Below are 27,491 nucleotides of genomic sequence, written 5' to 3' on the forward strand. Positions count from 1 at the left end.
TAAACGCAATTGGTAATAATAGCGTAGACTTGAGTTTGCAAAAAACATCACCATGTATAGTTTAGCAAGCGTCTAACTGGTGCGGTAACCTATGCACCGGAAGTGATAGTGATAATGTGTTGAAGCTAGCTTCAAGAAACTGAATGCTGCTCACTGAATTGTGTGCTCCGTGCATTTGTAACCACTGTACATTTTTTTTGTATCATCTCTGCTGTCACCGTCTGTCCTGATATTGACACGGTAGGTGGGAAATTCAAGGGGGACTTAAAAATACATTTGCGTCAAGCTTATCCGACTTGAAAGAGTGTTATCAACCTGGTTAGCATTAGCCGCTAAATTAGCTTTATCGTTAGCTAACGTTATATTGCAGCAGCCGGTATGATATTCTCACATAGTATCTTTTAACACTTCTGCATTGCTGTAATCGAGTGATAGAATTGCGGATTTTGAAATTGTAACGTTAGATAGCTATGTGAAGAGTGTGGCGTTTAAAAGCAATGTTTAGGTTAGCTGTTAACGTCCACCCTCTTGCTTTTTGTAGCCGGCTGTCACTCTATTGCAAGACTTTGATTTCTTAGCATGGTATCCCCAACCATAGTTTTAATATAGGGTCATTTGAGTTGCTAAATTATATTACAAAAATCGACTCTAGAATGATTCACATCCCTTTCAGTTAAACAAGAAAAACAAGGTGATCAAAATTAAGAGTTATACTGTTCCTACAGATTGAGACAGGATTTGACAAGGAACCAATTTAAGAAAAGTAAAATAAGAGCTATGAAAACTGTTTTTATAATGAGCTTATTCAATATTACCTGCTATGTAAGGTTGTTCAATGAACTTACCTTTCCAAGTCCTTTGGAGAGTTGCACTGTGATATGATTGAATGGTTGCTTTGTAATTTCATGTAGGGATGCATGATACTGGATTTTTTGCCGATATCCGATATGTCTATATTTTCCAACCCTTTTTACCGATTGCCAATTTTGATACCGATATATTAGGCACATTTTTTTCCCACCTAATTGCAGAGAACATCAAGTCTCCCCTGTAGTGGAATTGATATCATGCCTACTCTAATTGTAGTGGCCCACTGGCAGATGCAGAAATAACATAATACAGTGCTTTTTAAAATGTACACATTCACTGGGCAACATAAGAAAACTACTTAAACGCAGGATATGTACAAAATGCCATATTTATTTGTATGTAACATTTTCTTTGAAATAAAACCGCAGTATTCATACAACTTTGGGTTGGATGATGCTCTCCCTGAAACAATCCTGGCAATAGCCACAACTAGGGCAATTTTACCTATTGCACAGAACAAATCCATATAATGAAATCAACCTTGCTGTCTGTTTCGGACATACCGCAGAAATCTTGCACCTTTCTTTTTTCCTTTTTTGGCTTTTGCCTTTACTTACAGGACAGCTGAAGATAGACAGGAAATGTTGGGAATAGAGAGTGGGAGATGACATGCACCAAATAATCCGCAAACCGGGAGTCAAGCCTGCGATCAGTGCGATGAGGACTGTGGCCTCTGTACATGGGGTGCCCGCTCTACCAAGTGAGCTCAACCAGCGCCCCATCTTGCACCTTTACTGATGCTTGACTGAAGAGGCGTGGTGTGCGCAAACCCGTGCGGAGTTAATGTTGCAGTATTAGGTCAAGCTTTTCAGAGACTCACCAAACATTTAGACATAATTAAAGCTTTGTTTTATCAGCAGAAAAATGACATATCTGCCGATGCCGATATGTCATTTTAATCTGCAGATACCGATAATGTGCCGATAATATCATGCATCCCTAAGTTTTGTTGTAAGTGCTGTCATCCAAACTTTAATCTGTTCAAGAAAAACTTCAATTAATGCTGCAGGAAATGATATTATTCTGACTTTCAATGACTTGACGTGCCAATAATATCGGGCATCCCTACTACTCAATATTAGTTTTAGCTTAGTTACCTATCTCGTCTTTGTTTGGAGAGTTGCATTATAATAACATTGAATGGTTGCTTTGTAATTTAGTTGTAATTAGAATATTAGTCAATATGACAAGTACCCATTCTACACATTTTTATATTCTGTAACCTTCATGATTCTCTTTTAATCAATTACAGTGATCAATGACGGCTCTGGTCAGCCATGGCTGTTGTGTCATGGAAGGAGACTTTACTTTTGACTGGACTGGTGGTGGGATGTTACTGGAACAGTCTGTCCTGTGGCTTTGTGTTTGATGATGTCTCAGCGATTCTTGACAACAAAGACCTACGGCCCGCAACCCCTCTCCGCAACCTGTTCCTCAATGACTTCTGGGGAACACCTATGGCTGAGGTAAATCATGGTGATAAAAAAAACTACATAGGTTAATTGAATGTGTATTAGTCCAGTGAACTTAGAGTTAAACTGCAACTTCCCCACATTAACTTGACTTAAGGGTTACTTTTAAGGTCATCCATGAACTTACCTGCAACTCTAAATAAATGTACCATCATGTAATATGACAACATGTATTGTATGTTGTGTATGTCCAACTACAGGAGCGGAGCCATAAATCTTATCGGCCGTTGACCGTGCTCACCTTCAGGCTGAACTACCTCTTCAGTGAGCTGAGTGCAGCTTCCTACCATCTGTTGAATGTTGTTTTACATGCAGTCGTGTGCGTGCTCTTCCTGCGAGTCTGCCGATTGTTCCTGGACAAGACTTCCAGCTTGGTGGCAGCGTTGCTGTTTGCTGTGCATCCCATCCATACTGAAGCAGTAAGTGTGCATTAACTCGGTGAAGGCAGGTTATTTAACTTGTGTTATGGCTTAAGATAATTACTGTAACTCTTGCTGTGTTTAACTCATCTATTTGAAGTTGTTTCTTTTGCTCATTTAAAGTTCCACTAAAAACATGTCATTACTTCCTGAATGTGACGCATTTCCTGTTGAAACGCTTAATTAGAGATCGACTTTTAAGTTAAATACAGAGCAGGCAATTTAATTGGGAGGCACATTTTAAGATATTTGGGAAATACAAACCCTGATAGCAAAAGTCAAGAAATAAATAGTTATTACATTAAATGATTAGGCCGCTTACCTGCCTACCTACCTACCTACCTACCTACCTACCTGTGTGCAATATGCCTATGTTCTCATTGTGCATGAGAAGCATGAGACAAATACAAACAGGCTAAACACATAATCCAAGCAACACATCGGCAAAAAAACACAGGTTGCGTGAGTGTGTGTTAAAACTCTAATATTACTGCCCAATTATTTAGGCACCAGTACACCTGTGTATGATCACATCTATATATTTTATTAAGTTTATGTTCTGCTCAGGCGTATTCTTAAGCCGTCAGTTACAGTTTAGTCTTGATCTAACCGGAGGACATAGGCACATTGAAGGATTAAGTAGACTTACTTTTCCACCTTTTAACAGAGCTTTGCATGAGTATTCACCCACTTGAACTTTCTCAGATGGTTTTATGTCATAACTGCAAATTAACTTGGATTTCATTGGGGCTTAATGTAATACATGCCAGGTTATATCACTTCAAAATGTGGAAAAGTCTAAGAGGGATGGATAATATTTATTGCCCAAGGCACTGTGAATACAGTCTCTGTTGTTGCTCGCATGAAAAGAGTCATATCAGGGAAAGCCAAAGTGTTTTGCAGCTCTCTCTTGCCCTCCTACCCTTTCAACATCCACACATCAACTCCGGGTTTGAGAATTGATTGGTTAGTAGGCGGTGCTTTTAAAAACTCTTATCTTGAACATATTCTGCTGGTACAGGTTAGGTGTGCAGCACAAGCAAGTAATAAGTAATTCACAAATACACAGCAAAAAATAGAAGAGCCGATGCATCAGGTTAGAACTTTGTTGTGCTCCTATTGATTGGCCCAAAATGTACATGTAGAAAAAGTAGTAAAAGAGGCTACACTTTGTAACTCATGTCTTGTACGTGCATTCACTGAACAGGAGAGGGGTATTAGGAAATCACTTGTCAGCTGCTTACAATACTGCAATAATATTACTGCCTCAGCATTGTTCCAACATGCCCACCAGCTCTGTGTGCAGGGTGGGGTCAGATTGATTTGCGTGCATGGTTTCGCACATGGATCAATAATACATATTTACAACCAATTTTTAGAGGCAAATAAGCAACATTGTTTTTAGATTACTTTTGTAAAGAATTGACTGTGAGCAGGAGGCGATAAGCTGTCCACGAGCCATATTGGTAGACCTGCTCCTAATGGTCTTTTCTCTTTGTACCTTATGCAAGACATTCCCTTCCTTCTTGTGGACTTTGTTTACATGCATTCTTTTAACTCTCTCAAAATGAGATTAAGGCCGCAATCACTTCCTCACCTCACTGTTAATATACTTAAAGCCCGTCTGTGTTTAGTCCCAGTGGAGATCAGTCCTCTTCTTGTGATTGTGGACATTGTTTTTCTGCTCTTAAACTATTTAAAGGAAGGTTTAATGTACAGCAAGCTGGTCATTATAGTGGAAATAAGCCCAGACAGGGTGATGCAGATTCCACACATTATTCCACTGATTACATGGCTACTTACAAAATATTTATTTGGAAATTATTTAATTGATTCAAAAGTTCTGTCCCCTGTAGTTGTTAAGTTAAGTTAAGTTAATGTTTTCTGTTTGAATTCACTGTCTTTAAATACTACCACAGCCTGTACTGTGTTCCGCCCGGCCTTCTTCAATATGTCTTCTCCAGCTCTTTGTGTCTTAAACCACTCTTGGTTCTACTTGGTTGTTTTTCTTCTGCTTGTTTTGCCACGGTAAAAGAGCTGACATTAAATGTGCCCTACTTTCTGTGGATTAATATGATTAGATGTGTTCCTCCAGACTCTGTGATCAGAACTGTTTCTGTAGCATGTTCTGTTATTCACAGCAGCGGTCAGCTTCACGGAAATCGACTGTAGAAGACAGACTAATCACTGACTAATCAGAATCAAGTACTCAACAAATCTGTATAATAAAAGTAGTTATTTTTAAAAGTTTAACATTCTATTTGAAATGGACAGTCAGTTGTTGCAGCCATTTATCATGAATGATATCAGGACCACAATGTTTATTGAACTTGATCGGAAACCAAAAACCCTTTTGCTTATCTTTCGAACTTGATCTCATTCTCTTCTATAGAGCTTGTCTGAAAAGACTCTTCCCCAATTAGGACATGTAATTCACCCTATTCAAAATAGCTGAACTGATGACCAGACAGGGCCTGACTAGAGCAGAAAAACAAAGAAAACATTCTGCTTCTTCTGGTGGAGTGCTACTGTTACACAGCTTTGCCCCACTGCGCCAATCTTCCTCGTGGTGCTCTCTAATCTATGCAGAGTCTCTCAGACTTCTTGAATGGAAACAATTTGCCTCACAAATGAGCCCTTAGAGTTAGTCCAGCGAATGCCCTTCACGTTATCGTCGTCTGGAATCTCTCTCTGAACGGATCATTTGTTTTTGAGTCATGCTCCAAGCACTGAAGGTCCCTTCATGATAAGTGCGTACAAAGAGTCCCTGTGTGTCCCCATGTCTTCCTCTGTGTGTTTTTTGGTTATCTGTCTTTGAATGGGTGCTTCAACTTTTTTTGTATCCCCAAGTATTTTCAAATACTAATTATTTAGTGTCACCAAGGTTCCAGAAGGGCATTAGGGGGGGAAATAACTCACTGACTGCATCCAAATGCTGTACAGACCCACACATACAGAAAATGAGGTTTGTAGCCTGAGTAATTCAACAACAATGAAGCAACATATCTTTTATAACATTCCATGGAATGAGCTTTTACTGTTCGGGAGGACTGTCCGTCTGTAAGCACATGCACTGCACTTTTGATTTCATTAATGGATTAAACATGTATCCTCCCTGTGACTGTTTTGAATGTTATGTACCAAGTACGTGTATTAACTTATTAGGGCCAACGTGACAAGTGCATAAAGTAGGTCTAAACCTGTAAAGACAATGCAGCTCTTTACCATGATCAACAGCGTGATATCGAGCTAAACGGTAAATATAGCTCAGCGCCATTCACACCAAACAGAACAGAACACTGCCCTATTTTATACGATTGGTTACATTTATGTCAACTTCCCAAACAAGAAACTTAAATATAATATAACAACTTATTACTAAATTCTTCCAGAAATCAAAATGAAAAATATCTACTTTTTTTTTCATAAAAGGACAGAAAAATATGTCTTTTACGTTCAGTGACAAATGTGCGATGGGAATTTCAAAATAGAGACGTATCTTAAAGATGTCAGTGTGGATTGATGTTTTATTTTGTGTTAATGCTAGAGAATTGATATATCCATCCATATTAATAGATTGTTACAAAACCAATAACAATAAATAAACAATGAAATATGTAAAAATTGATATTATTGCATCTCTTATAACATTGAGTAGGGACTTCTATAGTTTAAGTGCATACTTAAAGTAAGACTGAGCTCCCAAAATTCGTATCTGCTTTTATGAAGTTTAGATTTTGTTGACTTTTGTTTTGTTGAGAGTCGGAAGTGTGTAAATTCAGTTATGTTTATTACTGAGGCCGTAATTAAAGGTGGTGTTGTACTAAATTAAATATATTGAGATGCGTCTCTAATTTTTTGTCCTCCCTATTTACATACATGAGGAGGCCAGATTGTTAGAAGCACCTCTGAATATAATGCAGCTCAGAACAGCCCCACCACCAATTATAACCTTGATGCTGAACTATCATTGAATTAACACCTCTAAGACAGCTAAGAAAACAGCCTGCACATTACAGACAGCATAAAAGCAAATCTTATGGCTGAGCTGGTGTGTTGCATCACATTAGATTTTTCAGGTGTACCTAAAGAAGTGGCCTGTGAGTGTATTTGCATATGTGCATAAAATAGAAGGTCAGCACCAGAGCAGAGCCTTGAACTTTAGGGTTTATCTGCCAGGTCTTTGGTCACAGTATAAGTGAGAATGTTATTTCTTCCACACGAGGGCACTCATCATTTACACAAATGACAGACGTTGCTGTGCAAAGATGTATATCTTTGTGCCATTGGACGTGATGATTTACCTGAACAGACCTGTTTTCACAGCTGGAGTCGAGGGCTTAAGCATGTGGATTCTAGCTACTGCCAATTGTAGACACGTGTCTTATTCCCAAAGAGTGTTACTCTTGTAAGAGTGTATTTTTTAACTTGAGGTGTAGGAAGAGTGTCTCAGTGATGGAATCTGCTGCTACGCTTCCATCACTGACAACTTCCTGCAGGTTAGGGATTTATAGATGGCTGTTGTTGACCCCAGGGGATAGAGGGTCATGTGCTGGTGGAGGCTTTGCAGGCTGTTGACATTTGAGAGTCCATGGGAAAAAAGAATTTTACCTTAATGTACAGCTCCATTTGCACCTTAGTGACACTTTAAATCATAAATTAATTATACAAATCAGTATGTATGAGCTGCAGAACTGACTGCTGTCACTTTCTCATCATCAGGTCACAGGGGTGGTTGGCCGAGCTGAGCTTCTTTCTTCAATCTTCCTCCTGGCTGCTTTCCTGGCCTACACAAAATCAACAAGTGCAGACCACTCCATTGGTAAGTCTAATGAACCTCGCAAGTTTCTCCATGAGCAAGCATAGCTGTGTTCATGAGCCAATAAGACATTAAATCAAGACAGAGGTAGGATTAGCATTAAGAACAAAGAAAAACGATTGTGAGTTTAGAGGAAGAACCGTGATGTTCCTATAAAATGTATGACGGATGGTGGCCAAATGGTGTGCTTTACCTAACTTGGAATTTTTGTGATTCATCCATGCTGCTTACAAAGGGGAAAAAAAACTGTCTGCTTTCAGTTATTTCCCCTGTGATTCCTTGTTCATTGGTCAGTCAAGTTTAATGGGTATTTTACCAGTGGTCTGTCTGAACACTCCGTTTAAGCAGTGATTTTGAATAAAGAGGGCTGCAAAGAATAAGTTGTGTCCTGTGTACAGTTTGCAAGGGGTTGGTATATTATTCAGATCAGAGGACTCTTCCTAGTGAGAATCTCCAATGTACAGGGTTGCATATAGATTGTCTTTCATTTTTCATTTCTTTTCTCTTTTTCCAGTTTGGGCTCCCATTGCTCTGACCGTTGTTTTAGTGGCTGCAGCAACACTGTGTAAGGAGCAGGGAATCACCGTCGTCGGCATCTGCTGTGTCCATGAAGTGTTCGTCGCTCAAGGGGTAAGACTCCAAAATCTGGTGACTCGTCTTTCCTGTTGGTTGCACCTGCAACATCAAAAGCAACTGAAGAATAAATTGAAAGGAAGTGTAAACAAGCAGCTGCCACCTGGATCAGATTTCTTTAAAGACCCCCTCCAGTGAAAATCAAACCTTGAAAGCATCTCCATGTGGTGCTCTTCATGTGCTACAAGTCATATCAGGGACAACACAAGCAGTCATATCAGACACAATTTATTATTTCAAGCAGAGCATTTTATATGTCTTAAAACATGACTGGAGCTGGTTTTTAACAGTGTATCACACAGATATACATTATACTATCTAGCACCCTTGAAGGCAAAGCCACAAGCAAGAAATGTTTTATACGAAATGTTTGGTTTGACCTTTCTTCACCGTCTTCCTCCTGTTGCTACTCCAGTTCACCTTACCAATGCTGTTGGACACACTACGGCAAGTTCTGCAGGGTAAAGACGGTTTCCCCTATGCTGTCCTGCAAACTCTACTGAAGCTCATTGTCCTTGTTATCAGCACCCTGCTGCTCGTCATCATCAGGGTCCAAGTCATCCAGTCCCAGCTTCCGGTCTTCACCAGGTAGGCCAAATCATAACCAAAGTTATCTCAAGACACTTTACGAAAAGAACAGGTCTAGACCGTACTCTTTTTTGGCGGACCACCGGGGTCAGCCCTACAAATGGGTCTGTATGTGGCTGACTGACTGAGTAAGTGAGTGAGTTAGTTACGGTACTTTTAGAGCCGCTGAGAGAGAGAGAGTTGCGACATCACAATGGCGGATCATTGAGCATATTGGACCTCCACTGACGCGACTCGCTGTCTATATGGCTCTAGATACTTTGTTCGGGGAGTAGGCGGGGCTGCTCCTCCGCTTCTCCTCCGCTGTCCTTACCTACGTCTGCAGCGCGCACCTGCTTTCAAACAGGTTGTCATTGGCCTCATAAGGACAGTCCCTGTAACACATTGCCCACAAAAGAGCACATTGACCTGATGCGGTCAGCCTCATACTAGGTTTTGACCTAGTCTTGTTTATATTATTTAGAGAGACAGAGGGACTTGAGCAATACTTAGCAACAGATGCTGCAAAAGATGTGTGATGCCTTCAGGAGTTCAGGAGATAACTGTCAGTGAAGTGAGCTAAACAAGAAATCGAACATATTTCTACATTTGTTCAATTCAAGGTTTTATATTGGTGCATTAAGAAATCATATTACGAATCAAATGTACTGAACGCTTTTTTTCACAATAATCTTTGTCGCTGCAAAACAGTGTGATGAGATCACTTCTAGGTAATTGCATTAGTGTCTGGATGCATCAGTGTAAAATCTTCTTTTCTAAAGTCTGGCTTTACAGCTGCTGTATCTTGTCTGCACAAAGGGAACTGAAGGGCAGTGAAGTCAAAGCCATGATTTTAATGTAAATGGATTCCAGGATTATATAAACACATTATACTAGTCTGCTCTTTTTTTCTTTCAGATTATGTAATAGTTTATGTAATGTGTTTATTTATTTGATTAAAGAAGAACATCTTCCCATGGATTTTCTGGCTTCCTACAGCTGACTGATGTGACTAACAGGCCTACATTTATTTTGTGGTGCGTAGAGCATGAAAAATCGGTTTCAGATACATTTGCATTGTTGCTCTTGTTCAGTTTAGCTCTAAATCTTTAATCTCAGATGCACACAGATCAAAGGTCAAACCTGTGACGGTGAGATTGTGATCGCTGCAGAGGAAATTCTATGGTAAACGGGAAAGATACACAGAGCTCAAGGCAACCTACTCAGATACTGTTAATCACAAGATCTGTGCTGGGTGAGTACCCTCACAGAAATTAAAATGCAGGAGTGTTCAGTTCCCTGTTGAGGAGCAGGGACAAGAAGTCTTTGTAAAAAGCCTTTTTAAAATCTGAACTCTTATTTAACATCTATGCATGTGTTATATTTAGGCTTATTATTTTTGAATGAATAACTAATGATAAAATGTTTACAAACCCTTGACTAGTTTTATCCTCAAATCATCTTCTTTTAATTATTCTTTTGATTTATTGATTAAACTGTAGGCAACAATTTGAAGGACTGGGCTTAAAGACCCCCTCCAGAGAACATCAAGTGTTTAACCAGGTAAACATCTCCAAGTGGTGTTTCATGTGCTACAAGACATATCAGGGACAACATCAGCAGTCATCTCCATGGCTGGGCCTGTCTGCTTTAAATTGCAGTGTACCAAGGACAGGCTGAACAACACGTTTTCAGATTGGCAGGTTTGAGATGTCACAAACCTAAGGAGCCAATCCCGTTAATGGACGGGGTGATGCTGTTCATATCATGATGTGCAACCTATGGCAACCACTTTGGCGATGCGCGAGCCAGCTGTAACCGTCATCGTAATTAATGCAAAGTCACGACTGACTACTAACGTTAACCTTACTACTACTAATTAGTAAATTTGAAGCTAGCGCAGTTGCTAGCTTGCCACAAGTTGCCACTAAATGATGGCAGAGACGCTTTTTGTTTTCGGCTCTAATTTTGCGAAAGGAGAAACGTGGCACATAGTTCGCAGGGACTGTGCAGAATTGGGAATTTTTAATGAGGGAGAAGGAGGAAATGACTTGGGAGGATTTTTACAAGGTAATTAAATGCAGAAAAACATATCAAACATGATTTATCCATGAAGTCATTAAATTGTTATTGATCTGCCGAAAACATGTTGGCAATTTTGAGGCCAACTGTGGTGTTGAGACATCTTGATGTTAAGAGAACGTTCTCATCTAGACATTTTTCCTCTTCTGTTTAGTTTAAAACTTTTTTATTTAAGGCAACAATGAAACCTCCTTTTATGTTACTGAATAAATGAAAACTTTTTCTAGTTATAGTTGGTTTTAATTTTCTTAAAAGATATTCTGTGTATCAAACACTGTACTGTGAAACCTTACTTGCAACTGCAGATCTGGCACATGTACTTTGAGCCAATCTTTACTAACTCAACTACAATTAGCAAAGCAAAGAGCAGAAAACCAATGTCTATATGTCTTTAAATTCAATTTTGTGCACAACTCGTCTTTTGTAGCAGCAGAAATCACAAGCTGAATTGGATAAGGAGACAGACGTTTGCTTTAGGGAGGCATCGCTGCTATAGGTAATTGTTCAGCATTTAGACTTAGATTTAGATAAACTCAATGACCAGTGAGAACACTTTACCAATGAACAAATGTCCTATTGGATTAAATGTTTATGGTGTGTAGATTATTTTGTCTGTACATGGTTCCACACAGCCTCTACCTAATGGAATTTGATCGCTAAGATCAAATTCCAGACAATTGGCCTAGATGTGCTAATCCTCCAGCCATAATCCTGAAGACGTCTCCAGATTGTCTGAGAGAATTTCTCTGTTCACGCCATAACAACACAGCATTTTAAGATTATCCCCGTACCAGCAGTGATTCGATTCCGTGAAGTCATCCCCTAAAACATCCCTAAAACAAGTTGAGACTACCTGCTGCACCAGAGGAGTTAAGATTCAAAGAGAGACTAGAGATGCTTACCTTAATATACAAAGAGGTAATCAGTGAAGGATCTAACTAGTTTCTACAGAACCAGCTGATGTTAACTGACTTTAGATTCCCTTATTTTCTTAAGATTAAATATTTTATTTGTTAGAGCCTACACCGGATGGGATTGTGTTGCTGTCCTAGTACTTGTCAAAACAAGAAGGCTCGTCTGTTTGCTGCTTTTTAGAACACCAAACAAGTCTAATTTTTTACAAGTAAGACTTTATCAGTTTTCCATGATACGCTGGGTGCCACAAATACACATCCAGCGGACTACTTGTTTTTCAGTCATGTCCTTGTTGTTTTTACCAAAATAGTGTAACAAGAAGATGTCTAGACAAGTTATCACAATCCCCAGACCACTGTCAAAAAGCCTTGTAGAGACGTTTTTACATATTTAGTGTTTTTATTAGCAGGTCTGTTTGTCTTAAAATGAGGAGATCTCTTTTAATAATTCGGCTCTTGTAAAAGTTGAACAGTGAAGGCAATCTGACCTAGAAACACATTTCAAAATGACAGGGGCAGCTCAGTTCGCAGCCCCTCCTGATGTTCTATGAATTGTCCTGGAGAAACACTGTTCTTTTGAGGGCCTGAAACAGCTATTTATTTTATTTTTTTAAAGATTTTTTTTTTGCCTTTTTTTGCCTTTTATATGATAGGACAGCTGAGGTGAGACAGGAAATGTGGGGAGTAGAGAGTGGGGGAAGACATGCACCAAATGATCGGCAGACCGGGAGTCGAACCTGCGATCAGTGCGTCGAGGACTGTAGCCTCTGTATATGGGGCGCCTGCTCTACCAACCGAGCCAAACCAGCGCCCCAAACAGCTTTATTCTGTGTACAATGGCAGACCTAAAAACCAGAAGTGCATGTATTCAACTGACCAAATGCAAATCAGCTCAGGGCTTTTTCGACTGTCGACTTGAACTGTCAACATAAAGGGTGCACCCTTATATATTTATAGATATAATTAACATCATTACAGATGCTTTTATTATGAAACTTATTTCTGCTTTGCGGTGAACATGGACAAAGGATGTTATAATTCATTGATCGAGTCGAGTGTCACACAAACACACACATAGTTATGCACTCCAAAGGATGACCTCTTTGACCTTTGTCTGATCTTTCCCTTATCAAAGTGAAACTTTCCTCACAAGGCAAGAATTATTTAATTGGAAGATCTCAATGAACTTTGCAAAATGTACTCATATTCCTAAGGGAGTAACCGTTTTTATTTAAGATTGCCTTTTATTGAGCGTTACCAAAGGAAAACTATTGCTGTAGTTAATTAAAAAAGCCAAACTGACATTTAATCTCCCAAAGTTTAAAGATGTTATCTCCTGCTCTCCTGATTTATTAGACATTTCTATGGGCAGATGGAGAAAGAGTTGCGGAGCTAGTTAAATTTTTCATAGACGTACATAGATAAAGTGGATGAGATCTGAATACTGCTGTTCAACCCAAGCGAAACAGAAATCAGTAGATTTGATATATAGTTGGCCTATGTGCTGATCGTACCTCATCCATCTCAATAAAAGAGATGGCTAAGATGGCTTGTGCAGAAGAAAGAAGATACTCCTTTCAACAAATACATAACTTAACATGCAGTATTGTATGACATCCCTTTATTCAGATGGATGAGTGCGAAGTCCTCAGGTTAGGTTGTGAACGAGGTAAAGGTACTATTATCAATAAATTCATAAAATGTTTTGTGCTACAACAATATGTTGTCAACCTGGCTGCTTGTCAAACCTGGTGTCATTAGTGCAAATTAAGGCTGTAACAACAATGATAATAAACCACAGAGTTATCTTTAATTGAACACATTCTACACGCCCGGCAAGTTCACCGGTGTCCCCCGAGGCTATACTGCCGTCAGACTATAGCCGATGGGATCTGAGATTGTGTGGCATGTAAAGTGCATTGTTGTTGAAAAAAAAAAAAAAGCGTAAATAAGTTAAAAAGCCCAATCACAATACATATAAGATAAGCACCAAAATATTGTGATAGAATCACATTGGAAAGGAAACACATGACCCAAAACTTAGCTTCTCTTCACATTTTTTTATGACACAGACAGAGAAAATGGTTGGACTGATTTTTTGGACTGCTGAACTTTTTTAAAACTAAAAAATTAAACAAAAAAGTGATTATACTGTTAATCAAATACATTATTATACATTATAAAAATTATAATCACTGTGAAATTATGCCAGATCACTTGATCTCTTTTTTTAGCTCCAAGATAGAACAGAAATACACAGAGAAAAAAACAAACAAAAGAAAGCAGGGAAGTCATTCAGTTCTGCTAAATTAATTTGGTTCACTCTGGGCACAAAATAAAAACTAGCTTGTTGCTCTTCTCATTGATTGGATGTGGTTGGTCATAGGTTCGAAGTGGCGAATAAGACGGAGGAATAAATAATAAAAGGAAATCCATTAATACCCTGTAAAAACATAATTTTTTGGACCCCAGGTTATCTCTGGAGTCTCACTTGTAATTCGATTTGGGATTTTCATAGTTGACTTTCCTTGCCATTGGGAATGGCTTTATAACAACATACTTTGGTCTTAAAAAATAAAGTGCTATAACTACAATAACAAATACAATACTAAGAATAATATACGGTAGTAGCCAGCGGTTAGCGATTAACAAATTTGTCTCAATTTGAATCTTTGATCTAGAATAGATTGTTAGCTGTAAGCTCATGCAGATGTCTGTTTATAGATTAATGAGAAGCTAAATCTATGTCAGATGACGCTAATGGGAGCCGGGATGTCTTTACGGCACATTACGTTCCGCCTGCTTTTGCCACAATGACTGTTTTTCCTGCATACGCCGCAGCCTGCCGATACATGATTGGTCAATATTACTCGGACTACAAGCGTAGTACAAGCAGAAAACCAGAACACTTGCCATCCTCAAAATCCAGGTTCCTGCCTGCATGCCACATGACATACTGCATGAGGCATACTGGTACCACCTGCCTGGCAAGCATGAACCTTGTAAGAGTCTGTCCTCATCTGATTAAAAGCTATGTTATCGCCGTTTACTATTCTATTTTTAGACCAAGCCATTTGAAATGACCTTTCTCTGTCTATTGTCTCAGTTCTGTGTGACTTGACTTGTGTCTCTTGATTTGATTTGCTGAATAGCATTGCGTGAGATGATTTAAAACACTTGCAATTGGTCTCTTAGTTTCTACCTTTGAATGTTTCTGCTCATCAAGAAGAAAGAAAAAAATATTTCCCACCCCTAGTTTCACCCTCAGCAGCTCTTGTTGGGCTTTGTTGATCAAAAGTATTTTCCTTTCTTTGTCATCTCTAGATTTGATAACCCAGCAGCAGTGAGCCCAACTCCCGCAAGACAACTGACTTTCAACTACCTACTTCCTGTGAATGCATGGCTGCTGCTGAATCCCTCTGAGCTCTGCTGCGACTGGACAATGGGCACCATCCCTCTGGTGGAGTCACTCCTGGACCTCCGTAACCTGGCCACCCTGATGTTCTATGCTTTCATGGGCCTGCTAGCTTACCACAGCCTGCGCTACAGACACAGCTCTGCCAAGACTGTCATCATGGTGAGAGGCGTGTTGTGGGATTATTCAAATCCACTTTGATTTAATGTGTGTTTTATTAATCGTCATTTTTTTCCCCCACCAACTTTTTACAAACCTCAACAGTCAACAGCATTGCTATGCAGAATCCCCAATTCAAAGTTTGAGAATTTGTGTGAGTGGGCCGATACAATTAAAAGCACATGTAATACATGAAACAAAACAACAATGACACACTTTAACAGGTTTCGTGCATATTCCTTTCTTTTGCAAGCCAAAAACTTTGTTACTAACATGTGTTTAATCATTCCAGACCGCTCAGATTTGGTTCCGTAGCTTTATTGTTAACAAACAGTTCTCAAATAAAAGGGCTCCTTTTGTGTTTTTAACTTTAAAAAATAAAGTTTAAAACCATAAAAGGTAAAGTTTCTTGAATGATTCCTCATAATCACAAGCCACGTCCATTGCTACAGAGAAACTGTAGATAATTATACCATATCAAACTAATTTGGGTACAGGATCAGAGCATTTTAGCCAGTCATCCAATTTACATTTATTTGCAAGAAATAAATAGAACTAATTGAGTTTTCCTGCCAGTCTGGTTCTCCCCTTTTTCTCTTTTTGTTTTTTAATAATTAAAGTGCTAATCTGGAAGATCTCAGTTTCGTTCTCTTTGGCGGCACCTATGGTGATAAACAATAATTGCAGGAGCACACTTCCCAGATATCCAGACAGTGTCTCATGTGTGACGTCCACGGTCGGCTCCGGTTCTTGATTTTCCTGGCTGACGGTCGCTTTCCTTTTCAGACTGTTTGCTTCATCTGAGCGTCGAGTTTGTTTCTTTTTCTTTGGATTTTCACTTCTTGTTGAAGTTGTATCTGTAGTCATCCATCTTTTCTTTGTTTGTTCAGCCATAGTAGATTACTGTTTACTCGCAACACTTGCAGAGAGCGGAAAAGCAGCCGCTTAGCTCCGCCTCCCCTCTCTGGCAGACCAACCACTGCTCCTCCGCGAAAGTCCCCACAGACACCCAGTCTGTAATACTGCAAATGCAAAGGCTTTCATCAGTGGGCCAAAGGCTCAATCACTATTGTGTTACCTCATTCGGCGACTTTAACATGATTTTTGTGTATCCTAAAATACTTTCTTAAATTACAAAACTGACAAAATATAAGGATAGCAGAACATACTGCTGCTTTATGAAATATAGATATTGATATACAGATAGAAATAGATATACATATTACTATTGATAGATATACAGTACATATTGATGTAGAGAGGGATGAATATATTTAGAGAGATAGATAGATAGATAGATAGATAGATAGATAGATAGATAGATAGATAGATAGATAGATAGATGAGCCATGTGAAATAATTGAGTTGAGACTGTTAACATTAACATCTGTTGTGCAACTGGCTCTCTTACTTTTAGGTCAGTAAACTTCCTTTCAGTCCTGCCCTTCACTTCCGTTTAGGAAAGGGCACCACACATCAACACAAAAAATAAAAATAAATTATGACCTTTGCAGTGTTTACTCTGGTTTGCTAGGAGCGTTTTGCAATATGTTGCGTAACAATATCATAGCACGTCAGCCTACTTAGCTTCTTCGCAAGGCTGCCAGCTGTCTCACATGGAAGAATAGACACATGAAATAGATTTGGACTACGTTTGTCTTGCCTTTTCCTACCTATGATTACTCATTACTTGTTTAATTTAAAACATTTTAGACTTAAGTGGAAAAATATAATCATAATTTCCTCCATGCTAAATTACATGTTATTTTGTCTAACAAATAAAAACGTTTTTTTTTTTTGTTTTTTTTCAGTCCAGATTCAATTTATAAGAAGACAAAGAAAACAATTATATTTGAAAAGCAGGAAACTGAAAATTTCACCTCTTTTGGCCGAAGAATTACTTTAAAGAGCAGCTCCAGTCATGTTTTAAGACATTGAAAATGCTCTGCTTGAAATGATTAATTGTGTCTGATGTGTTTTTTATAAAAAATGCGTTTTATTACCTTGTAAAAATCCTCCCGTGGCATCTCCTCATTCTCCCTCATTAGAAATTCCCTAATCTGCACAGTCCCTGCCCACTATGCACATTACAACCGCCCCCCCCGTTGCGAAAACCCAGATTTGTATTTAAAATAAACATGACTGAACTTTGCTCTGTAGTTACAAATATATTCAAATAGGAAGTCTCATATGGACTGAAGTTATTTTTAAATGATTTCACTTCCTCTCTTCAGGCCCTGTCTTTGATCGTCCTGCCTTTCATCCCTGCTTCCAACCTCTTCTTCCCTGTGGGGTTTGTCGTGGCTGAGAGGGTTCTTTATGTGCCCAGTATGGGATTCTGTGTTCTTGTTGCACATGGATTCAAGATCATCTCACAGAAAGGGTGAGTGCTCGTCCAAAATGATGGTACTGCATTGAGCGCAATAAAACAATAGCTTGTATACTCTGCAAACCCCATCGAACAAATTCATCACCGAGCTTAGTGCCAGCCTCAGAGAAATATTTATAACTGAACACAAACTTTTTCTTGTGAAGCGTTACTCCTCCTTTATTTTCCTAATGTCGTGCAGCCCTTATTAAATGTGTGCAGTCAGAGTGAAAACTATTAACACATTAATTAAACACATTTTGAGTTTTTTATTGTAGTACTAAATCAATATATTCTGAAACTTTCTTTTTTCTGTGTAGACACTTGAAGAAGATTTCCTGGTTGATAATTGGGATTCTTTTAACTACGCATGCGGTGAAAACTTTCAACAGGAATTGGGATTGGGAGTCAGAATATACTCTCTTCACCTCAGCCCTGAAGGTAAGCAGAGATAATTAAGTTAGAGTCAGCGCCAGTGTATCTTGGCTCTTTTCCAACGTTCAGGCCTTTGATCACAAGGTGATAAAAGATTTGTTCTTACAGATGAATCATCTTTTTTTTTTATGATAATGATTGATCAGTCTTAAAACAAACCATACACGCTAATTGATGTGTTTTTTTAATTGTCTGCCACTTCAGGTCAACAAGAACAACGCCAAGTTGTGGAACAATGTCGGCCATGCCCTAGAAAACCAAAACAATTATGGAAGGGCACTGCGGTACTTTCTCCAGGCCACTCGCGTCCAGCCAGGTAAGATACATAAAACCATATTTTGACATTCAAGAATAAAATTATGGAGCTGCACATATAATAAACAAAATAACTTCTGTTGCCTGATGAAGCTCTGTTTCGAAACAGATGTGCGAAACTTTTTTCAACAAATTTTTTCGTAATTGAAAACAACAGTGACGATTCTGTTCTTTCTGATTTAAGATCATCCCCATTTTAATGATCCCCATTGCGGTACAATGAAGCATTTTGATCACAGCAAGAGTTATTTTGAAGCTATTAACTTAGGCAGTTTTCACATACATGTGAAACAGTCATTTTTAAGTAGATGTGCTGAAAAACCTTCATTTTTGATGAGAATTTGTCAATCGGACAGCCAATTTTTTTGTCTTTTTGAAGAAGTTGTGGGTAATAATTCAGAATACAATAGCAGCAAGCCCCTAAATCTGATTCTGTTACTTTCCCATAGGTTTCAGGATACTCCCTGCCAAGTTTCATACTCGTAAGAGTATTTAGGCAATGAGTTGGGATTGGTCGTTATCGTCTTGTGATGGCTCAAGGTATAGGTTAAAATAATAGTGGAAAAAACATCCTGAGTGCTGGACCTGGCTCCCGCCCTACTTTGTAAACATATTTGGAACTCTTTCGCTGTCTCTGACTCATTTAAAACGGTAACAATCTACTGTAGTTATTACCGTTCAGTGAGGGGATTTTGCTGAGATCTCAGAGGTCGTGAAAGGGATGACTGTTGAATAACTTTTGCAGTTAATCTTCAGCTTGTCCAAAAAAATAACCAAACATCCTCCTGGACTTCTAATTAACTGAGAAGTTGAGGGCCCTTTGCGTTCATATATTTGTTTTGGGGTTTGATTTTACTTGCCAGGAATTTTATACAAATAGATAAAATGTGCAGTAACAGTTAGATAAGCATCTCCCAGCCATTCTGTTTTGCTTCATAGCTTTGTTTTCAGGAGGTTTGTCATCAGCTCAGAATCAACACTTTCTCTGGTTACCACCCAAGAGTGTTTCCCTACGATTAAAAACACAAACAAGTAACCCTTTGAGGATTTCCAGCTATGCAAATCACCAAGCATCAGTTCTGCATGTCTTCACTGACCCCTTTTAACGTTCCCAGAAGGATTCACTTTTTATCATGGCTCCTAATACAAGTTGTATTTTTTACTCAAATACATAATTGTTGTTTAATTGCTCAATATCAATACTTAACATTTGTGTAGCTTATTTCTAGAGCGCTTAAATGAAACAAAATTGTAGGAATGTGCGACAAAAACGTGAAAGTCAGGTGATTAAAGATTGACATGAAAAGAACACAGAGGCTGATGCATATTGCATATAGTTGACTTTTTCTCTCTATCCTTCTTTCTGCAGATGACATTGGTGCTCACATGAATGTTGGAAGAACCTACAAGAACCTGAACAAGTCCAAAGAGGCTGAAGAGGCCTACCTGGTTGCCAAATCCCTCATGCCGCAGGTACTTCTTCATGTTACATGCATTTAACAGATGTTTGGAGCTAAGTCCAAACAAGAAGAGTTCTCGTTTAGATCACATCATCCGCAACAACTGGAGGCTGTCAATCAAAAAAGGAATTTAGTATTAAAGGTGGGGTACAGCATTCTGGAGAGAGTGGGTTGATATTTGTTCTCAAAAGCTGGACAATAACAGCTTTTTGATGCTGATTGTGGCATGCTTGGAACACATAGTCTGTGCGCTACTGGAGCAAAATTTGAGCGGGGTAGAGCAGGGCTGTCACGTTTCAATCGACATAAGATATATCGTTCAAACCTGGTGAAATATTATAGTTTGAATTGTAATGATGTGATCGAATTCGAAATTGAAGCGCACCAGATTACGCTTGCCCACGAACAGATTAGTAATCTGCTTTCCAGAGTCCCAGGTTGCTTTTACGTTTAACGTAGTGTGCCTTGTAGTCCAACAGATAGCGATAATACGCTGCCTGCTACAAACCAATGGAGGAAGCTGACGAACCTTTCCTGCTTCAGCATCCCGACTGTAGTCAGAAAGCACAGGGGAGACTTATTGTTGTTCTGCTCCAGGACCAAAGCTGTAGCTAGCTTTAAGGCTAACTCCTGTCACTTTAATACGCCAGCAGCATGCAGCAAGCAAGACATGGGAGCGTGGCTTGAGTCTTGAGGAGTCGTAGGCTTCATTACGCACAAACACAGCCTAAACTGAACATTAGTTCTGTTGTTTAAACAGCTACTTTTTCTCTGCTCTTCCACTGCTCCAGTCCCCGACACTTCACGTAACTCGTGCACACACACTTCCGTTCTCCCTCACTCGCTCTACCATGCCACTCTCACGCACTTAGCTCTTCCCAAAACAGACCGTGCTACAGAACTGGTCATCTCAACAACAACGCACCTCAGAAGCACTGTATGTACCACTACGTAACGACATTACATTCCACCAAAAGCCTTGTGTTGCCGGTTCACTCATGCTCCACGCAGCTCACATGCTAACCTGCTAACAGGTGAATAATAAAAAGCAATATGGCTGAATGTGGAGCGTCTGCTGCTCTGGGTGAGTTAGCCTCATTAGGGAAATGTTATCTGTTCCTTGTGGCGCATGACGCGGATGAGCAAGGGTAGCTGGCAGAGGTTGGAGTGCAGTGCGTGAAAGCGACCTGCTAATTCCCTAGAATTGTATTGTGTGGCTCACTCTGAGTCACTTTGTTCACAGAGCCAGACAACTGTGACTGACTTTGACCAAAAGCATATTACGATCACACACCACACATCAAGATTTAACTTATCAAATGGCTATCACTGATGTTATGTTGATGATTTTCAGGTATTCGTACAAACAATCATTCTTGTTGGGTAAAACATCAAAGGTAAAACAACATAATATGTTCGTATATATATTTCTAGGGAGCCTTATCTGTCAGTGTTCAACTCAAGTGTGCTTGATCTACATTATAATCTAGTCTCTTTTGGTTGAACTGCTACTCTCAAACACGGCTCAGAAAAAGTGTCCCTTTCATCAAACATCGGGGTTGACCTTCCGATCTCCCTGTCACCAAAGCAGTGAGAACAATAACGTCTCCTTTGACCCCTCGACAGGTTATTCCTGGCAAGAAGTATGCGACTCGTGTGGCGCCCAACCATCTGAACGTCTACATAAACCTGGCCAATCTGATCCGAGCTAATGAATCCCGGCTGGAGGAGGCCGACCAGCTCTATCGACAAGCAATCAGCATGAGGCCGGACTTTAAGCAAGCCTACATCAGCAGGCAAGATTTTTTTTACGGTTGTGCCAAACAGATTTCAGTCTTTGAGTGTGAGTTATCGGCCTTTATTCTTTCCGTGTTGTGGAGTCTGATGTCTCTGTGGTTTTGATTGCGTTTCAGTTTTACTCTAAGATGATAACTTTAAGTAAGATGTGTGTTTAAGTCACTAACTTAGCCAGATTAGTTAAGACAATGGGGACGGAGCCTATAAAGATTTTTCTGTAATACGGAAAAACTAACACTGTGTCGAATTGTCAGCAGCCCTGAGAGGAACAAGTTCTTGCATAGAGATTCAATACTGTCTTCCTCCTGCAACACCAAGACCGTTAATAATTCTATGAAAGTTAATACAGTAAAATGAATTCAGCTGAACAGTGTTTCCTTGTAACCAAATCTCATCTTTTGTTTGCCGTTTCTACTCTGTAATTAATGTCTGTAATGTGTGTTATATCTCTTCTTGTATTCAGGGGACGTTGGCTTTGATTGCCAGAGAAAAAAAATAGCAATAATTATATATTGAATATTGTGTAGATTTTTCTGTAAATCATCCATCATAATATAAACAAATTTACAGTATTGACTCTTAATTTTATGCTCTTAAATGATTTGAATCTTCTTGCCTCAGAGGGGAGCTGCTGCTAAAGATGAACAAGCTCACAGACGCCCGGGACGCCTACCTCCGAGCCTTGGAGCTGGACCGCACCAACGCTGACCTGTGGTACAACCTGGCTATCGTCAACATCGAGATGAAGGACCCATCGGAAGCACTTAAAAACTTCAACCATGCCCTGGAGCTCAATCCCCGCCACAAGCTGGCGCTATTCAACTCAGCACTTCTCATGCAGGAGTCTGGTGAGTGAGGCCTGCCAGCTCTGTAACGAGGAAGCGAATTTAATCCAGGGAAAGCATTACTTGGCATTTATCTCAGGCCTGTTTTCATGCCAACTACTTTTAACAAAGGAAATAAACTGATTTTACCTTTAGGGTGTAACCAGGTTCTTGAGATCGGCCCTGATGTTGCAATGAACCCTACGTGCACCGGCACAGAGTTCATGGCCAAGTTTCTGTCGGGTCACGCTTCATCAACTCGGTGACAATAAAGAGCTACAGTTACATTTACAGCAGGTTTGACTGGAGGTTTAGGCGCTTAATGTGAGCTTTTACAACCATGTGTCTTGCCAGGTGTTCATGCACTCTTTACTATCAGCACAGTCCTGCTGCAGCTTAATCCACAACAAAACATATCTATATATATATCACTGTACATTTCAAAATAAGCGCACATTCCAGATGACACGTCTATTGAATTTTCTGCTCTCAGAGTTAACAAAGAGGTGAGTCATTACAGCAGTAATATTTCTTGTCAGCACATAGTTTTTCATGTCCTGCTCTCTCACCTCAGCGTGACTCGGACCACTCAACCTTTTGATATGATGTCAGCACAGGTGTAAAGGTTTTTCATTGCTACTGCATTAATCAGGAGTGGAAATGTTTCACCGTGTAAAAAGTGACATCGACTCCTAAAATGATTTATAACAAGAATTCAAAAACACTTTCCTGGTACTGTTACACAACATGCTCCATGTTTGCAGCCTGCTCCTCCATTCTGCACGTGTTTATGTGTAAAATGGATATATCACATCCTGGACTTGATTCTCTTGATTTGCAGTCTGATAGACAGTTTTAAGCAGTTTTAGAAAGTCACTTGTGATACATGTTTTTCTTCATAGCTCTTTATTTATACACTGCATTGTTTATACTCAGCTCCCTCTCAGATGATAAAGTTCAACAAAGGGTCACTTGAGGACCTGGTCACGCTCTCTGAGAAATGCTTCACGGATCGTCTATTAGCTCTTTTGAATGTTTGCAAAGCGGAATTCTTTGTCACCTGCTTCCAATCTTCCTTTTTGTAATTCTCTGCCGCAGGTGGCCAGGTGCACACAGGTGTGGAAGTAGACAGCGCACCGGCCGTGCCACAAATTCTTCTCTTCCAATTCCTCACATTCCTGCTTCTGCTACTGTCTGTGTTCACTTTTCTAGACCGCACTAAGTGCCTACAGCAGTAACAGGAGCGGACAGCTTTGAAGGGGTTTAACCGAAAACAAAACAGGTTCTGAACAACAGGCGGGAAACAGATCCATCGATAGATGGATTTTACTCAAACCTCTGTGCTTGATTTTTCAATTTCAGTGGCAGAGCTGGTATTAAGGCTGAACCTGCCTCAAGCTTTTGTCAGTCCAACCAGATTTATCGTTTAATACGAGGCTTCTTCTATACGCTGGCCCCACACCGAACTTCCCAAGTTTTCTTGTTAATATATTTATCGGTTCTTACATTGCTACCAGACTACTTTCTTTAAGGGATTTTAGTCACCTGGTGAGCTACATTTACCACCTGCCTTGCTTGCTCCCTTTAAATCCCGACCAAAGAGAGTAAGAAAAACACAGATTTTAAACATGAAACTGCTTTATTAAGGTTTTTTTTACACTTTTAACCAACAGGTTTGTTTGTTTTGGATTGGAGGAGACCTTTGCAAACATTTTGGCTCCTCATAAAGTTTTTTAGGAACAATGAACACTGAAGGGCCAATTTTAGACTCGTTCTGTGAAGGTTACAGCGTGCCATGCTGTTGCTCATGCATGGAGCTTAAATTGTCCCAGTTAACCACTACCCAGAGTTTCCTCTGCACTGAATTAAACTTGCCATGTCTCTGCTTTGTGTGGCAGGGGAGCCAAAGTTCTGGCCTGAGGCCAACCGTCGTTTCCTGACCTACGTGGAGGAAGAGCCTGAAGACCCCAATGGCTACTTCAACCTGGGCATGCTGGCCATGGATGCCAATGAAAATGCAGCGGCTGAGCGGTGGATGCGTAAAGCTATTGGTTTGCAGGCCGGCTTCCGCAGTGCCCTTTTTAATTTGGCATTGCTTTACTCTCAGTCCAAAAGGGAGATAGATGCACTGCCTGTGTTGGACGAGCTGCTGCGCCACCACCCGGAGCACATCAAGGGCCTGATCCTGAAGGGCGACATCCTCATGAACCACAAGAAGGACACACATGGTGCTAAAGAGTGCTTTGAGCGCATCTTACGCATGGACCCCACCAATGTGCAAGGCAAGCACAACTTGTGTGTGGTCTACTTTGAGGAGCGGGACCTGCCGCGGGCCGCGCGCTGCCTGGAGGAAACGCTGGCCCTGGCACCAAACGAGGAGTACGTGCGTCGTCACTTGAGCATCGTACGAGGTAAAATGGCTGCCATGAGCGCAGCAGGGCAACCCCTTACTTCAGCAGAGGGAGCCACCATGTTGGCTGAGGAGGAAAAGCCAAAGGGAGTTAAGGAGGGTGTGAAGGAGGAGGTTGTTGAGGGAGAGGAGGAAGGGAGGGGTGCTGAATCTGATGGGAAGGGGGCTGGGGATGAGAAGAATGCGCGGAAATCCTCTGCAGAAAGCCTGGGAGGTGTGAGCGTGGACCAGTCAGAGTCTTTGGACGGCAGCCAGCCTGACAAGCGGACTAAGGGTAAGTCCACTAAAGAGATTAAAGATATAGAGGAGAAAAGGGCAGCTGCCTTGAAGAGACTAGAGGAGATTGAGCGCATATTAAGTGGTGATTGACACTGTTGTAATTTATAGCTGGACTACTTTTATAGAGCTCTTTAATGCTCCAGGATAAGACGGCATTTTCCCCCTTAGAAATGTTTATTCTTAATCAATTGTCATGTTATTCCTTGATTTTGCAGGCCGCTCTGCGTGGTTCTGCTCTTTTAACACTAATCATGTAAAGAAGGGAAATGTATGTACACATGAAACTCTTGGAACAATAAGCACAAAGCCAATTTGGGATGATCTATTTAAAGCTTAAGGCGAGATGCCAATGTGTGTGCTTCATCTGAATGTGACTTCACATATCGTAGATCTGCAGTAGTTCTAAATATACGTTTTGTTTTTCCATGTGTAGTCATTGTTTATCACTGGATATTTTCTATCACAAAGATGTGACTCACTCCTGTGTGTTATTGTTTTTAAAAACAGAATGATTGTATCACGGACAATTAAAGGAAATGAAGCGTTCCCCAGATTCCCCCAAGGCAGGATGATATCTGCGCCTGAGTTTGCGCCTCAAAATAAACTGCACAGAGAGGGAACAAACCTCCTCACTACATCCACAGCAGGCTTTTGCTGTCTTCCAGCAACGTCTCCTAATCTTTATTGATCTCACTCAGCACTTCCTGCCAATGCATCACCAGCCTCTGTTCTCACAGCTGCCTCCACCTCCAAATTTCATTGTGATCCCATCTGAAGACTATTATCTCACTCTCTTTGTCAAATTACCCCCTTGCATCTCCAGCCTGCCTCCCATTCCTTCACGCACTACAGCCACATTAGAGTTGAATGTTTTTCCTACCTTTTTTTGAGGGTGGTTAAATCCCTTGTACTTGTCGCCATTTATTGTGCCAGTCAACAACGACCCACAGATATCCTCAACATCTGGCTTCATCATGTGTTCTCCATTTCCCTTCCATTTCACAGGGGCACATACGCAGAGAGCAGATGCACTCCTTCATCATGGTCCAAAGTGATTAAGATGTTTCAGCTCTCTGGCACTAAAATATGAATCAGAATGTTCCCTATTTCTCATAATTTGTGGAAGCATTTGTAATTACTTAATTTGCAGCAGTGATCACTCTGAAGCAAACATACTCAACATCTGTCTGGCGTAACCACTGGCATTTGTTAGCAGCTGGACGAGTTCTGAGTCATAAGAGTCCCTATAAAAATAAGTTATCTGTAAAACAATATGAGTAAACGTTTGGTATTATGAGGGCTTACAAATTAGACGAATGTGGAAATAAAATGAACAGATGTTGAAATATCAACACAAACAACAAAATATAAAAGAATAAATCAGAAATTCAGAAACCTCTCTTGCTCGTGTTTCCTCGGGTCTATCTCTTCTATCACTACACCACTATACTACACGGCGCCTGATTGGCTGCTTTCCAAGAAGTCTGCTGATTGAAACAATTCTGATCATCGTAGCCTCAGCGGGAACTCTGATAACGTGAGACATGTGATGTGGATACGAGGCTTTTCAGCAGCGTTCAATTCATCAGATTCATTAGAAAGCAAGTTGAACTGTTAGAAATGTCCTTCTTGAAAGCCGCTTTTAATGTCCTCCTCACAGCTCCGGCGATGTTCTTGTTTTACGCTTCACGGTGCAATAATCAGTTTCAGTACAATGACTCTGCTCTGTGCAATTCTGGATAGTGGATTAACAGGAAAGAAGCCTGATTACTGTAAGTCAGGAGCAGTGTGGTGGTACGAAAGAGCCTTGCTATGCATTGACCTTGTTCAGCCCTGAAATTCTGTGTACATATATTTACAGTGTATACTTGTATCCAGTGTTATTTATTTTTATATGCACTGCAAATGCTGTTTTCTTTGTTTGTTTGTTTGTTTACCACTGACAGTATGCTTTAAACTCATGGCGCATTATTTTGTCTCTACTAATTTTCAATATGTGAAACTTGTTAAACACGTCACAGTTGTTTTTCACCCCCGTGTCAGTGTTAAAAACATGTACGAAATCTCCGATCATATGTCCATCCCGACAAATAGGTACAGCTTTGAATGAGGGAGCATCCAGATTGCAATATTTTCTGTTACGCCTGTTTTTGCTGAGTGAATGATTTTTGTACGATTTAAAGATTTTTTTTTAATGCAATTGCCCTTGGTGGTGGGGGTCTAGGTTATTAAATAAACTGAAATAAAAACTCA

At 40.1% G+C, this 27,491-nt stretch overlaps 1 protein-coding gene across 1 annotated transcript; it reads left to right on the forward strand.

Annotated features, from left to right (window-relative positions):
* Positions 1–142: 142 nt before the first annotated feature.
* On the forward strand, positions 143–27,491 carry tmtc3 (transmembrane O-mannosyltransferase targeting cadherins 3). The gene is made up of 14 exons (XM_069687197.1): positions 143–240; positions 2,123–2,336; positions 2,543–2,761; positions 7,484–7,583; positions 8,095–8,210; positions 8,629–8,801; positions 15,101–15,353; positions 17,585–17,733; positions 18,039–18,159; positions 18,358–18,469; positions 19,838–19,941; positions 21,555–21,724; positions 22,347–22,573; positions 24,448–27,491. Exons 2-14 carry the CDS (start codon positions 2,148–2,150, stop codon positions 25,326–25,328), a joined length of 2,814 nt encoding a protein of 937 aa, XP_069543298.1. The 5' UTR covers positions 143–240; positions 2,123–2,147; the 3' UTR covers positions 25,329–27,491.

Source organism: Semicossyphus pulcher, unplaced genomic scaffold, assembly GCF_022749685.1.
Source record: "Semicossyphus pulcher isolate SPU_LCO1_2020_fin unplaced genomic scaffold, fSemPul1.0.p SCAF_8, whole genome shotgun sequence".
Taxonomy (NCBI): Eukaryota; Metazoa; Chordata; class Actinopteri; order Labriformes; family Labridae; genus Semicossyphus; species Semicossyphus pulcher.

Coding starts and splice junctions, on each gene's coding strand:
- tmtc3 (XM_069687197.1), top strand. CDS start 2,148: ATGGCTGTTGTGTCATGGAAGGAGACTTTACTTTTGACTGGACTGGTG. Junction 7,584..8,094: donor AAGTGCAGACCACTCCATTG/GTAAGTCTAATG, acceptor CTCTTTTTCCAG/TTTGGGCTCCCATTGCTCTG. Junction 19,942..21,554: donor CCAAATCCCTCATGCCGCAG/GTACTTCTTCAT, acceptor ACCCCTCGACAG/GTTATTCCTGGCAAGAAGTA.